The following is a 15,484-nucleotide window of genomic DNA, read 5'->3' as shown; positions in this document are numbered from 1 at the left end:
GAGGCATGGATCTAGAAGTTTCTACTCTGTTATCTTTGAATCATTCATTTTTTTTGAGTCAGGGTCTCACTACGTAGCTCTGGCTGACCTAGGATTCACTGTGTTGAGCAGGTCAGACTTGGACCTGAAGTAATCTGCCTGCTTCAGCTTCCCAAGCACTGTGATAAGAAGTATGCACCACCATGTCTGGCCAGCCCACTACCTTTTGGTTCTAGGTTCCGAGGTAGTGGGTAGCCTCGGGTGACACACACCACACAGGAATCTCCAGCACATTGAGAGGACCTGCATGTTTTTCATGTTTTTGAGATAGGGTCTTTCTCTATGTAGCAAACTGTTCTAGAACTCAGTGCATAGATGAACTGTCCTCAGATTCACAGAAATCCACTTGCCTCTGCCTCCTGAGCTCTAGGATTAATGAGTGGGCCACCGTGACTGGCACAATCTGTTATTTTTGATCGACTGTAGTAATAGAGAAACTTGTTTTCCAAAGACAGAAGCTGGGTGGCAATTGCCGTTTTCCCACAGTGTATGGTCTATTTTAAATGTGTGCCTTGTGTGACTTGGCCTGCCTGTTTCATTTAGAAATTTGAGTTTATGGCCATTTATTTGGAATGATAATTTTCCAGATTATACATGGTGATCCATTTTGTGGAGGCATAAAATTCCAGAAAGAAAAAGAAATACTGGTTCTCAGTTGGCAGGATATTTTTGTCCCCCAGAGGACATCTTGGTTGTAGTTGCTTTTGGCTGTCATACGTGAGGTTAGGTAGAGCATGCTCTTGGCATCCAGTGAGCAAAGGCTAGGGATACTGGTTCAGTGGTAAGCATCCAGCAATGGACAGGACAACTTCCCACAACAAAGAGTTCTGTGGACCAAGTGACTGTTGCTGAGACAAACTAGATTGTTTTGTAAGCTTTATTTTATGTCCACATGCCAGGATTAAACCACGGTATAAAATACATATATTGCCAAGGGTCAGAAACCTGACTAACACTACATGGAGTCATAGACCGTGTAATGAACTTATCTGGTCACTGAGGACGACTAAGAAGGAATAGAATGGGGCTGTCTCTGCTACTCTTCAGACATATTGGGTGCTAAAGAGCTCTCTGATTGTCCCTGTCAGGAACCCTGTGGAATCTCTCATCCCATGATTCAATCAAAATGGAGATTGTGGACCACGCGCTACACGCCTTGACTGATGAAGTTATCATTCCACATTCTGGTTGGGAGAGAGAACCCAATGAAGACTGTAAGCCACGGCATATTGAATGGGAGTCAGTGCTCACTAACACAGCTGGCTGCCTCAGGTAAGTGGAGGCGTCCAAGACTATACAGCTTCAGTTTTTGCTGGGGTTGGTAGTGTAGGCTGTAAACCTATCAGAGGCTGAGTCAGTAGCCTGTCAAGGTAGAGGCCAAGGCTAGCTGGGTACATTGTAAGACCCTGTCTTAGAAGGGTGTGGTTTGGTGGCAGATGCGGTGGCGCTTACTTTACTGGTGAAGTCCTTTCTTAGCTTCCGTCTTCAGTACCACACATGTGCGTGTGTCCCAGTTGCAGTTTATTGGATATTTTTTGGTTTTGTTTTAAATGAGAAGTTGAGTTTCTATTTTTGTTTGTTTGCTTGTTTCTTTTATTTATGATTGTTTTGTGGTACTGAGGACCAAAATTCAGATATTGCATGTGCTAGGCAACATTTAATCTACCTTCTGTGCACTTGATTTCAGCCTACCTGCCTTTGCTTCTTTCTCATATGTACCGTGTTTACCTGCTGTGTGTTTACTCCCTTTCTTCCTCCTGTGCACATCACTTTTATTCCACTTCGGTTTTGTTGATCTAATTAGGTAAATGCCTGTTTAGAACCTCCCGATTACAAGGCTCTTACCTAGTTGTGAACTTGTGTTCTCTTGGTCCCTGTCATGGTTATCTGTATTTCAAGTTAGACACCGTTGTCATTGTCTGTATTTGGACTGCTTTATAACATATGACTTCTGGCTAGATTTACCGATGTTCGCGTGCCCTCCCCACAAACCCCCTTTTTTGAGGTGCTGGGTATTAGACCCATTGCCTTGCATGAGCTTGGGTTAGCTGTCTACCACTCAGCTTGAAAGAGGGTGTCCAGTCCCCTGGGGCCACAGCCATTGTGTGGGTGCTGAGGGTTGGACCCGAGTCCTTAGAAGAGCATTCAGTGCTCGTGCTTTCGACACTGACTGCCTGGTCCATACAGACTTTCAGCCTGTTTCCAACTGCAATACCTTTTAATAAGTATTAGCTGCTTATTGGACGGAATAGAAAAGGTTTCAAGGAAGCTTTAGATGTAAATGGAGAAGAATATCTAAGGGGACTTCGGGGATTTGAGTCATCTTCAGAACCTTGTGTTTCCCCTCAGAAATGTAAGCTCAGAGAGGAGTGAGGCCCGGCGGAAACTTCGGGAATGTGATGGCTTAGTTGATGCCCTCATTTTCATTGTCCAGGCAGAGATCGGGCAGAAGGATTCAGATAGTAAGGTAAGTTCATTGACTGACTGGATTCTGTGGTCCAGACGACTATCAGATAATATAAAATACACATTATGCCAGTCCCCCTCTCTAAAATGGACATTTAATTTAGATGAATAGGTGTGTGTGTGTGTGTGTGTGTGTGTGTGTGTGTGTGTGTGTGTGCAGAGAAGATGCCAGGAGAACGTTGTTCCTTCTTTGTTACTTAGGCACTTTCCACCTTATTCTTTTGAGACAAGGTTTCACTTTGAATATGGAGGTTGTGTTCTTTGGTCAGGCTGGCAGCCAATACACTTGAACAGTCCTGTTCCTATAGCACTGGATTATAGGTGCATTCAAGCTCATGCCGGACTAATGACTAAGCCATCCCTTCAGCTCCAAAGAGTTTTCTTTGGGTGTATGTCCCATATGTAGTTAAGCTGCTTAGTAACCTTCCAGATTATATATTTTCTTAGTAGGAAGCCAGATATTAAATTATTAAATGTCTATAATTAGACCTCCTGTTAGCATGGATCTTGGGGTACTCACCAGGCAGTCTTGAGAGAAGATGGATTGAGTCATGCATTATTTTGACACTCAAACTGTAGAGACTTAGATTTTCTTGGAAATCCTCATAAGCATTCTCTTTTCCAACTGAACCTTTTGTCTTCTGTCCCTAAGCTTGTGGAGAATTGTGTTTGCCTCCTTCGGAACTTATCCTATCAAGTCCATCGTGAAATCCCCCAGGCTGAGCGCTACCAGGAGGCACTTCCTAGTGTTGCGAACAGTGCCGGGCCACATGCTGCCAGTTGCTTTGGGGCCAAGAAAGGCAAAGGTGAGTCTTATTTACTTCCTGTTTTTAATATGGGACAAGAAGAGCACTTATTATAGGTACTTAGTAATAGTGTGGACGTCTCCCTATGGAGACGTGTCCTATTGTCCTGCTGCTACTCCCTTGTTCTGTCTGCTTTGACAGTGGTGCTGGTGCTGGTGGTGGTGATAGGAGGAGGTTGAGGATTGTTAGTGTATTGTATATGGGGCAGTGAATGACAAGAACTCGGCTAAACTGGGCCTTCCTCCCTCTTTTTCCTCCTTCTCTGCTCTCTTGTGTACTTGCCCATGATCCTGTTGACATCTTTTTCCTGCGTTTTCTTCCTTCATTTCTCTCCTCGCTTTCCACCTTGTGACGCACTGGAAGACGAGTGGTTCTCCAGAGGTAAGTGCCGTCTTTTAAGGCGCTTGTCTCCTAACTGCATGGGTTGGTTCTTACCTTTCTTAATATCTCTTTGTCTAACCCTTCCCCATGGATGCATGCAGGAAAGCTTAGTTGAGGAAAAGCGTTGGAGTAAGGTCGTGGTATGGTTCTAATGTGCTGTTTCTGGGCAGCAGTTCCTGTTGTCACTCAGTTAATGCCCCTCCTCCTGTACGAGGTACTGCCTGCTCTGCTCCTCCGTTTCTCATCGTCCCCGTTGGGACAGTTAGGTGTGGGTTTCCCTTTTTGCCTCTTCTGATGCTGTATCTCTGACCTGAAGATTCTGACTCAGGAGTGAGAAACTGCCAGGACAAAGCTTTCCTTTTTAAAAGGAGTTCCTTACTGTGTTCTTTCCGCCCTTTCTCCATTTCCGTAGGGAAAAAGCCTGCAGAGGATCCAGCAAATGACACAGTGGATTTTCCTAAAAGAACTAGTCCTGCTCGAGGTAAGCTACTCTCCTTATTCTTCGTTTCTGGAGATGGAGGATGAATATATGTGTGTGTGTGTATGCTGGGAACATTCACAAGTACTTAGTGTAGAGCTAGAACCTAGGCTGGGGATGATGGTGCATCTGTGCACCCTTAGTTCTGCTGTCAGCTCAGAGCCATGCTGGATACTGGGGGGGGGGGGGGGGGGGAGGGAGGGAGGGAGAGAGGACAGAGATTTAGCTATCTGGATGGCCACTGCCGTTTTTTGGATCTTGAACCTTACTGTTAGAAGAAGAAATGCCTTTATCACACCTTGGATGTTTGGACCCCGGATATTAATGGATATAAACTTGTTAGCTTTCTGTACATATAAAAGTTGTTGATTAGATTATGTTATCTTGGACGGTCTTGTCTTTTAGTCATATTCACGATGGGGAGAATGACTGAATTAAATTAGAAATTTTTTTTTTTTTTTTTTTGTTTCAGATGTTGAGTCATTAAGCCTGGTTGCACGTTAGCTATGAGGTACAAGTCAGGGAGGAAGGAGAGAGGAACTGTTGAGTCGATGTCTGTTCTCATTTACCATGGGATAGTTGTTGTTTGAGACAGGGCCACACCATGTAGACCAGGCTGGCTTCAAACTCACAGAGATCAGCCTGCCTCTGCCTCAAAAGTCCTGGGATTAAGTGTCTGACACTCCTTTGGGCTAGAGTTATTTTTGAAGCATGGGCTCTCTGGGCATGGTGGGAAATGTGTCATCCTAGTCAGAGGGTGAGACAAGAAGACGCTTTAAGACCCTGTCTCTAAAAAGACAAAACAAACCGGAGAAGAAAGAGACATGAAATCAAGCCTCAGTTTGCTCATGACTTGATAGGGAAGTCGAGGGGCCTAATAATGGAGAAGCGGAACTGCAGGCAGCCAGAGCTTGGTTTGTAGACATTCATTAGTGCTTTCTCCTGCCCTTTCTTGCACAGGCTATGAACTCTTATTTCAGCCAGAAGTGGTGCGAATATACATTTCACTCCTTAAGGAGAGCAAGACGCCTGCCATCCTGGAAGCCTCAGCTGGAGCTATCCAGAACTTGTGTGCTGGGCGCTGGACAGTGAGTCCCTCTAAGAAGATGGGTTTGGAGACGGGTGTAGATGACTAGTTTGCTGCCGTTTGTCATCTTCTCACCGCCTCCCATGTGCTTCCTAGTATGGCAGATACATCCGCTCTGCGCTGCGTCAAGAGAAGGCTCTCTCTGCCATAGCTGACCTCCTGACCAGTGAACACGAGCGAGTGGTGAAGGCTGCGTCCGGGGCACTGAGGAATCTGGCTGTGGATGCTCGGAACAAAGAGTTAATTGGTAAGGATTTGGATAGTGCCTGGATTCCAGCAAATGTCCGATCACTGTTGACATCACTGAAGAGAAGGATCCTACAGTCTTCCATGGTTTATGTTTCTAAAAGTTTTAAGGTTCATGGTTTAGTGCAGATCTTGAAAAAGCAAGAAGTGATGAATCTTTCAGAACAATTATAACTACTATTATTTGTTGAATATCGTCTTTCTCTATCTAGCCATTGTTAAGAATTTTTCTTTTTTATTTGCCCAGAATTAAACTAGTTACTTAGTGGCAGAACCCAAGTAGTTGATTTGTTTAAAATTCATAAAGAATGCTGTGCCCCATAGATTACCATAAGATAGGACTGAATAGACTGTTTTCATTGGAGTGAAGAGCCCAGACAGTAAGCTTGATATCCAGCATCACCGAGCATCACATTGTCTCTGTGCACATGAGGAAGTAGATGACAGGCAGGGCCGTGAATTTATGGCTGTCTCACGTTCTTTGCCCCTTTGAGATAGTCTTCATAATAATGGAGTTGACTTGTGTGACTAGAACTTACACTCGCCTGATTACTACTATTTTATGCGTATTGTGAGGCTCCTTCTGACCTGTTTTACTGTTGTAGGCAAACATGCTATTCCTAACTTGGTAAAGAATCTGCCAGGAGGTCAGCAGAACTCCTCCTGGAATTTCTCTGAAGACACTGTGGTCTCTATATTGAACACTATCAATGAAGTTATTGCTGAGAACTTGGAAGCCGCCAAAAAGCTTCGAGAGACCCAGGGTATTGAGAAGCTGGTGTTGATCAACAAATCAGGGTAAGCTTTTACTTAATCATAGCTAGAGTATTTTGAGTATGAAAGAAGAGAGTTTTTAGGAAAGAACTTTTCCGTTCCACTCTGAGATTACTTCCCCTTCCTATGATGTGTGGAGAGGTGTTGACCTATTTTCATTCTAATGTTGGTCTATAAATTGGTATGTTACATCAAAGTAGTTTGTGTCAGTGTTTCAGACAGACTATTAGGTTTGGTGAAGCTTGACTTCACCCATTTTTATGTTTTTATATATATCTTATATGGCTAGAGCAGTGGTTCTCATCGGTGGGTGTCCAGTTATGAAGTAGCAATAGTATAATGTGATGTCTGGGGTCACCATAACCTGAGGTGCTGTATGTACCCTTAGGAAGGCTGAGAACCACTTTGTTAGATAGTGTAAGTTCTAAGGCTCCCTGGTCTGAAAACTGAACTTCACAGGAATCGCTCAGAGAAAGAAGTTCGGGCAGCAGCTCTGGTCTTGCAGACAATCTGGGGCTATAAGGAGCTTCGGAAGCCACTGGAAAAAGAAGGATGGAAGAAATCAGACTTTCAGGTGCAATAACTCTTGACCAAAGCTTTGCCTTTTCTTCTCTTTTTGTTCCTTGGCTAGTGCCTCTGTCTGTTTTCTTCTATTTTACCATCAAACTAGCTCCAAGTCTTTTCCAAGATGGTAAAGACTTGCCACATTTCCGTTTAATCCAGTGGTGCGCGGTTTATTTTTGCTGAAGTAGTTCTGCTCTCTCAGTGTTGAATGTCCAGTAGATGCTGCTGCTAGTGGATGGTGATAATGTGTGGCCACTGAGAGCTCCCTGTCTTTTCTGACCCGTCCATGCGCTTACCCGTCTGCCTCTTCTACCTCTGGCCCCCATTATCACCATTCACTAGCATCATAGATACGCGCCACTGCTGGGACTCATTCTTTCCTGAGGTGTTAGCATTGTCATAGGCACCCAGCATCCAAGCCTTTTAGGAAGAAGGTGAGTGAGGACTAAGGTGAGCATAGAGAGGGCAAGCCATGCTCTTTAAGGGCTTCTGAAGTGGGAGGTGCATGGTTAGGAGAAGGGAGCAGGAAGCAGTGGGTGTCTTCAGCTTTCTGTGACACTGGGTTTTACGTTTGTCTCCAGGTGAATCTAAACAATGCATCTAGAAGCCAGAGCAGCCATTCATATGATGATAGCACTCTCCCTCTCATTGACCGGAGCCAAAAATCAGGTATTGTAACCAAGGGTGCAGCATGCTCTGTTAGAGCACCGTGCATTCTTCAATGGCTTATTAACTAAGACATAGGGTAGGTATTTAGTTTTGAATAAGCTAGACATGGAATAGGGGAAGAAATGCTGTGTATCAGGATTATAATATGTGAGAGAATAGGTTTGAATTTAGAAATCAAACAAGGCAGTAAGGAGTGTGTGGTGGTGCGAACTTACAATCTCAGAACTTACAATCTCAGCCCGCACCCTGAGGTGGCAGGAGGGTCAGTAGGTCAAGGTCAACTTTGGCTACATGACACTCTGTCTCAAGGGAAAACAAAACCAAAATCAAGGCAGTTAGGAACCTGAGTGTGGTCCTCTAATCTGCCAGGGAACTTTGAGGTATTGGAGAGTAAATCAGTTTTTTGCTTAATCTCTTCCTCTCTTAAACTTCTGTTCTACTTATTAATGTGCTTCATTATTAGTGTTTTTCTAGTTGGAAAAAATAAAAACTACTGACAATCAGAAACTCCATTATTTCAGTCCTTAGAAAAAAACACCCCTGCTACAGCTCTGTGTGTGTGTGATTGTGTTTTTATATCTGTGTGTGTAGCTCTGTGTGTGATTGTGTTCTCATGTCTGTGTGGGACTGGGAATTGAATCCATGTCTTTTTTGGCAAGTTTTCTGTGTCCCTGAGGTAGAACTTTTAAAACCACTTTATCATAGATTAATTATATATTTAGTGTTTTATATATATATTTTCTCTTTCACTAAAAGTATGTCCCGTAACCTTTCTTATCTTAAGGCTTTTAGCTTTTAGTTCCTCCCATGGCTTTTGAAGCTTGGTGTGAGGGCCCCAGGATCACTGGACACATGCTCCAGTGGCATAGAAGCAGCGCTTCCTGCTGGTGCCCAGCAGCCAGGACAACAGTGACCTGGCTGAACAAGTTGTGTTCACTCCATGTTCTCAGCTAAAAAGCGTCTCCACTTAGGAGCATCCTTGATGGAGCTATAAATGCTAATACTCTAATATTATAGTTCTCTAAGTCCACATGATTTAGATGTGTGTGCACTTGGGGAATCGGGAGCTCTTGTGCAGTGTAGGCAGACTACTGCTCTCACTGGTTAGACTAGCTGTTTTTATAAAGTTCTGTTACTTTATGAAGTAGCTGGACCCAGTGATGATTATTCTAACATGGATATTTGGCAAGAATTTTCTCAAAAATGAACCCAGAAACTTTATTACTTTGTTGAAAAAACTTGCAGTATTTGCTACCTGAGTAAAAAAATAAAATTTTGGTTGATTGTAGTGACTCGTTCCAGCACTTGGCAGGTTAAGACAGAAAGATTACCCTTCATTTAAAGCCAGCATGGGCTACGTAGAGGGTTCAAGGCCAGCCTGAGCTGTAGAATAAGACACTGCCCCCTGAGAAAACCTCAACAACCCCTAAGCATCCCAAAGAAGAAAAGTACAATTGGGAAAATCATACTCGTGTTACTGAGCTTAGTAACGTCACAATACTTAAAAGGCTTTTCTAGAACCATCAAAGTGGTTCAGCAAGTAAGTTCACTTGCTACTAAGTCTGACGACCTCAGTTCATTCATGAGAGAGAATTGATCCCTGAAAGTTGTCCTCAGACCACTGTACCCATGTCAGTCATGCTGTGGATGGGCATGGACACATGCCCCCCCACTCCCCCACTCCCTCCCTCCCTCCCACGCACGTGCACACACACAGTTTACTAATAAAAATTTTAAGGCTTTTATGATTATGTAAGTGGTGATGTAAATATATTTTAGAAATACACACATGAATAATAACGTGTTAGTTTTTACATTTGCATAGTTCTGTAAACTGTTATCTTGCAGGGAGACAGTGTCATAATATTTCAAAAATCTGTATGAGTAAATGTCATTCAAGGGCAAGACAGACTAACCCATGTATTTTTTGTGGGTTTCTGAGGCAAGGTCATGGACTCCACAGTTGCCTGGACCAGGAATTTGCAGTGACCCCTGCCTCTACCTTCTAAGTGCTAACATTAGGACACTATGCTGTCTCTATTAACCCAGAACTGAAAGAGGCATATGAAAATGTTGAGCAGTGTTCTCTGCCTTGGGTTTGTTTTTATTTAAAAATTAATTATTGTATATGACATGTGTTGTGGTCTTCAAGCAGAGGTTAGAGGGCACTGTGGGGCTTGTTCTGTAGTTGTACCTGGTCTCTGGGTCAGACTCAGGCTGCCAGGCTTGTGTAGCAAGGGCTTGAGCCAATTAAAACCACCTTACCAGCCCACACACAATACTTTTTAAACTGAAGGTGTTTATAATTATGCAAAATTATTTTTATGTGGAATAGATGCTTACATTTCTGAATACAGTAAAATCTTATCCCATGCCAACAAAATTCATTTGCACTCTCTCTCATTTCTTATGTGGTTGAAGACTGAGGTAAATGCTTTATCTACTACTGAACTACATCTTTAGCCTAACCCTTAAAACTAAAGGGGCTTTGAGATGTAATGGCCTATATTGTTGAAGGTTTCCCCGTACCCTCATTTATTTTTTTGTTTATTTTGTTTGGGTGTGAAGGTCAGAGGGAAACTTGAAGGGCTCAGTTTCTTCCACAGGTTATTTCCAGGGATGAGGCCCAGCCATCAGACTTGATAGCAGTGCCTCTGAATGCTTCTTGTATTTTGTGTCTAGAGAGGGAGCAGTTCTGCCAGGGCGTTCCTAGTACTGTAGGCTGTCATTAGTCTTGGTGCGTGGTATGTGCTGAGTAAACCTGTATTGAATAAAGGCAAGGAAAGATGGCATGCCAGAAAGAAATGTCTACTTTATATAGATCTTGGTGTATTGGATTTTGACTTGGATAACTTTCTAATTCCATATAGATAAGAAACCTGACCGGGAAGAAATTCCAATGAGCAATATGGGGTCAAACACAAAATCATTAGGTAGGTGATGAATCCCTGTGTAATGTTGTAGAGTAGTGTTTAATTGGGGTGAGTAGGAATCACCTCCCTTTCTTTTTGGACAGGGCCTCAGGCTGCATAGGTAGGTCTTGAACTCACTACAGTTGAGTCTGATCTTGAACTCCTGATTCTTCCTGCCTCTACTTCCCAAGTGCTGATATGACTGGTATGTTCTACCATACCTGGATTTTTGTTTTTCTCCTGTAGCCTTTACCCCCTAAACAGTCATCCCAAAAGTACAGTGATTATCTACATTTTTACATGTTGCTGTGGACAGAAAAACCTTGAACTTAAAAAAATACTGTTTTAGGGAAAATTTTTTTTTAAACGTTTTATTATTTTGAGACAGATCTCTTTGTGTATTCCTGGCTGTCCTGAAACTTATTTGTATATCAGACTGGCTTTAAACTCACGGGGGACATACCTGCTTCTGCGTCCTCAGTGCTGAGACCGCCATGACTAGCCAGTGTATTTATTTTGTTTGTAGGAGTGTTCTGCCTGCATGCACATTTGTTTAGCAGGTGACTTATGATCTCAGATGTCAGAATCCATAGAATTGGAGTTAGGGAGCTGAGCCCAGGCCCTCTGCTGACCTTGAACTCTTGATAGATCCTCTTCCCACATATGTTCTCAGAAAGTCTTCATGTGGCATAGAATTAGCCCCGTCTCTCTGTTTTTTCTCCCCACTCTACTGAGCAGGATTTCATGGCCCGGGTTAGCTAAGGATGACCTTGGAATCCTAAGGATGACCTTGGAATCTTGTGCCTCCTTCCTGCTTGCTGTTCTAGCTCAGCATTCTGCTTTATTTTATTTGTTATTAGGGTTTCCTGTATCTCAGACTGACCTTGAATTCACTCTGTAGCTGAGGATGACCTTGAACATCTGTGGGTCTTCCTGTAACCTCCAGCTACTGCACTTGTAGGTTTACAAGAGGACACTAAACACATTCCTGAGTATTTAAGAAGCTTTATGCGATTTTTTTTTTTATGTCTTCTACAGGAATGTCCTTCCCCTTTGCTCTTCTAAATTCTTTTCATTCCCAAAGGCTAAACTCAAGTTGTGATTTGCCTTATCAGTTCCTTCTAATCGTAGCATATTTCTGTCTTCTCTTAATTTCAGGACTGAATATCAGCAGGTCAGGTCTCTTCAGTGTCATCCACCGTAGGGTACACTGTTGTTTCTCATTGTTACTGCTTTGTTGTTTTTGCAGTGAGGGGATTAAACACAGGCTAACCGCTCTACCACTGGAGGATACCCCCAGTGCTGGGCATTTCTCATACATTGTCCTCCCCATTCTACTCAAGCTATGTATAAGTCTTAAAAAGCGTCAGTGTTGAATGTCTTGTTGGACCATCTGAGACAGCTCATTTCTCAATGAGGTGTCTAGTTCCCATTGTATACTAAAAGGAGTGTTTTATATCTGTGTATGTTCTCTTTAGATAACAACTATTCCACACTGAACGAGAGAGGAGACCACAGCAGAACACTGGACCGATCTGGGGACTTGGGTGATATGGAGCCATTGAAGGGAGCACCCTTGATGGTAAATCGTTGTTATTTGTAGTTGAGTGTATGAGGCTGGTAGTATTTTGAAACTGTATGATACATAAAATGGAGAGAAAAGAGAAAGATAAATCTTTTTTGGTATGTGTTTTCAGGAAAAAGTACAGGCTTTGATGCATCTTGATGGTTCCTGCGATGTTTTTCATTGATTCAGTGGCTGATGTCACTGACACTAACCTACTTTCTAGTACATCACCTGCTCTTGCACTTACCTGTTTAGGATGTTTGTCCTGTGTTCTTAACAGTGTTTGTTTACTTTACAAATGTTCAGGTTTTCCTTAGATCTGGCACACACTTAGATTCTTACCTTTACTAACAAATTGCATGTGTTCACAGCAGGACGAGGGGCAGGAATCTTTGGAGGAAGAGTTGGATGTGTTGGTTTTGGATGATGAGGGGAACCAAGTGTCTTACTCCCCCATGGTATGTCCTTCAGTCACTCCTAAGATGGTCCTGAGGAAGGAGGTTCCTGTGTGCCCACTCTTTGCCAATCATGCTGATTTGATGAGGCCTGAGAACTATGTGAGCCACATGACACCAAGGGCTCTGCTTCTGTGATTATCTTCACAGGCTGGGACGCAGCGGGATGATCTGGTTCTCTGCTGTGCTTTCCTGCCTCCAGATTTGCTCAGCTGTGTTTATCCCCCATCCTCCGAGTTTCAGCCTTTTTAACAGCCTTCTCTTTTTTTCCCTACAGCAGAAGATTTAGCATCACTCTACCTGCTTCATATGGGCTTATAATATATTACTTTTATTTTTTGGTGGTGAAATGGACTGATGATTTTTTTTCCTTTCTTCGCTGGACTATTGTGCCAACTGCCAGGCTGACTCCTACCTTTGTAGCCCAAAGTGGCTGCTTTCATCCGTGAATTACCAACATCTTCCACTGAAGTTTAATTGTCCTATCCTACCAGTCCCTACTTCCTCTCAGAAACCTAACTCAGTTCTGTGCGTATCTTGAGAACCTGCTGCAGATTAGTCTTTTTGCCAGCCTTCCCTGGAACTCTTGGCCTTGTGCGGAGGGAGGACAGTTACTCTACAGGAAGCCATGGGAAGAACTGAAAACAACAGGCTGTCTGTTCAGCAGTCAGCATTCTGACTAACTGAGGACTTTTAATCAAGACTGTTTTCTCTGGTGTGGGGAGAACTTTTTATTTTGTTTTGGATGGGGAAGTGTGAGTTCTTCCTTATCCAGTGGCTATTTTTGAAGCCAAGAAGGCTGGAAACATTGGCACATTCCACCTGGCAAGGTCCCTCAAGTAAGTGAAGTCCCCAACCTTGGAGTAAGAACTCTTGTTCCTCCTGTTCAAGGCAGGGACCGCAGAGGACCTACAGACTCCATCTCCTCTGTCAGCGTCAGGACAGCCTTGGGGTGCTGTCCTGGCCAAGGCTGTTCTTAACCCTCTCCTACCCTGTGATAAATCTGCTAACTTAACCTGGCCATTTGCAAGATGCTTTGTAAAAAGGAGAATGCCGTGGAGCCCTGGGTTGAGAAGAAACGGAAAGATTGTCTATTTCGAAGATGAACCTCTAGGAGGAACTAGAAGGAATGTACATGAAGTGGTTAGTCTGAAACTGGCAGGAAGCTTCAAAGCTGGCTTTTTCCCAGCACCCCCCCCACTTCCTTTATAAGCCTGTCCTCCCTGTCCTCCCCCTCCCTGGATTTGTTGGCCAACTACAAGACTTGTACATAACTCCTCCCCTTTGCCCTTCTAAGGTAGGAGTTGCCCTGGCTTTGCCTCTTCTTTGTGCCTTTGGCCTGGGGTGCATCTCCTCCCTCTCTTCCAGGTGCCTTTCTTTGCCTCTGCAGTCTCATTTCTCATGATTTTGCAAGTTAGATTTTATTTCTTATCCACTGTTGACCCCCACCCCCAGTAGCTGGAGGAAAGAAGAGGAGCAGTAACCTAGAGAACTTCAAGTCCTACTGGGGGTTATTAAAGCCTCTGTACCCCAACAGCATACAGTTGGGGATGGTGAAAACCCATCCTGATGAGTCTCAGAGTGAGGCTGTTAGGAGGGAGTGCTGTGACTGACTCCTTAGTTGTCCCCTGTCCCCATCATCTCTGAAAGGCTACAGGGAGCCAGGCCTTGCCTTTGTCACACCTTCACTGTTGTAGTGAATATTACAGCTTGGGCTACAGAAGCAGCTACTGTGTGGGCTCAATTTTTTAACTTTCCCCCTTATTTGCTTTCTTTCCTTAATCTAAAAGCTCTATTCAATGCAACTGGAATTCTTTATCCCTCTTGTCCTCTTCCTTAATATATTGAGGCTATGGGGTAGGAGAAAAGTGCACAGCCCACCCACCCCTTTTCTTATGCATTACAATACCCCTCCCCCTTTTTTAACCTTTTGCTTCCCTCCATTTCTTCCTAGTCCCACTTACCTCTTCTGGCAAAAGAGCCTTTTTTGTCTCTCTGCCCCTCAGAGTACACTGCACAGGGGAGCTCCCCTCCCCCACCCACATCCGCCTCTGTTTTTGGGTTCTCTTGTCCTCTGCTCTTCCTGGTGCTCTTTCTTCTCGGTGGGGTGTGGGTAATAGAATAGCCATGGGCTTTGGGGACCTTTAACTGTTTGTTTGTTTGTTTTGTTTTTCTTCGTCATTTATAAAAAACACTAAACATTCAATTTCAGCAAACCAAAAATCCTACCTTCCCACCGAATACTACTAAGGGGCATGTCTTCTGCTCTGTATCTTTTCTCTCTCTCTTTCTCTTGTTAATGCTTTTAAAAACAAATGAGTTTTTTATATAAATAAAAGTTTTTAAAGTGTGTGTGTGGGAGGTCTGTGTCGTTCCTTCACCTCCAGCTGCTTTCTTCCCTCCTTTCCATCTTGGTCACTTCGGTCCATTGTTCCTTCACAGAGCAGCCAGAAGGAGGTTGTCTCAGGTGCGCTTCAGTTTCAGTCCCCACTCTTACCATGACCCTCCCACCCGAGTCAGCCGAGCAGGGCTGACCACTGTGACAGTTGGAAGGCGGACAGTGCAGGCTGGCCCCCCATTCTCTGGGGTTCACATACATCACTGGGCAGAACCTCTAATCATGGTTCTTTTGAGCACAACACATCAAGTCTAGAAGATTAGACGCCAGCAGTCCCAACAGCAACCTTAGTAAATGTGAAAGATTTCAAAGTCCTCTGCACGTGAGCACCAATCACAGGCCATGGCAATGTTTCTTAGGCCCTACAAAGTCGGTTGGGTTGTTTGATAGGACATCCTGCCTAATTGTGTATGGTTAACAGGAACTGGGTCACTGAGGGTTATCTACTGCAGATACCAAAGATTCAGACTCACGGGAGAAAACTTTCCCAGGGCCCTTACGTCTTATCATTTAAAAATCTCCAGGGATTTTTGTGTAAAATGCTTATTATATAGTGACATCTTCAGTTAAAATTATTTGGCTGTTCCCAGTGATAGTCCAGGATCACTACATTATACAAGATGTAGGAACTTTTGGTGGGTA

At 43.7% G+C, this 15,484-nt stretch overlaps 1 protein-coding gene across 4 annotated transcripts in view; it reads left to right on the top strand.

The window, feature by feature from the left end:
• Positions 1-14,796, top strand: part of CTNND1 (catenin delta 1) — a 46,066-nt gene extending 31,270 nt beyond the window's left edge. The window contains exons 7-19 of one of the 4 annotated variants that reach the window (XM_080927913.1): positions 1,128-1,311; positions 2,389-2,506; positions 3,158-3,311; positions 3,675-3,692; positions 4,105-4,173; positions 5,131-5,258; positions 5,354-5,504; positions 6,109-6,301; positions 6,737-6,851; positions 7,423-7,510; positions 10,381-10,443; positions 11,901-12,004; positions 12,725-14,796. In XM_080927913.1, the coding sequence (XP_080784039.1) occupies positions 1,128-1,311; positions 2,389-2,506; positions 3,158-3,311; positions 3,675-3,692; positions 4,105-4,173; positions 5,131-5,258; positions 5,354-5,504; positions 6,109-6,301; positions 6,737-6,851; positions 7,423-7,510; positions 10,381-10,443; positions 11,901-12,004; positions 12,725-12,733 (1,394 nt within the window). In that variant the 3' untranslated portion in view covers positions 12,734-14,796. Of the gene's footprint in view, positions 1-1,127; positions 1,312-2,388; positions 2,507-3,157; positions 3,312-3,674; positions 3,693-4,104; positions 4,174-5,130; positions 5,259-5,353; positions 5,505-6,108; positions 6,302-6,736; positions 6,852-7,422; positions 7,511-10,380; positions 10,444-11,900; positions 12,005-12,721 lie in introns of all 4 variants that reach the window. The other 3 variants (XM_080927912.1, XM_080927915.1, XM_080927914.1) reach the window with 3 other exon arrangements.
• Positions 14,797-15,484: the final 688 nt, after the last annotated feature.

The sequence above is a fragment of the Micromys minutus genome (assembly GCF_963924665.1).
Source record: "Micromys minutus genome assembly, chromosome: 13".
In the NCBI taxonomy this organism is placed as follows: Eukaryota; Metazoa; Chordata; class Mammalia; order Rodentia; family Muridae; genus Micromys; species Micromys minutus.
The sequence above is the reverse complement of the archived record's forward strand: the minus strand, read 5'-3'. Positions and strand labels throughout refer to the sequence as shown.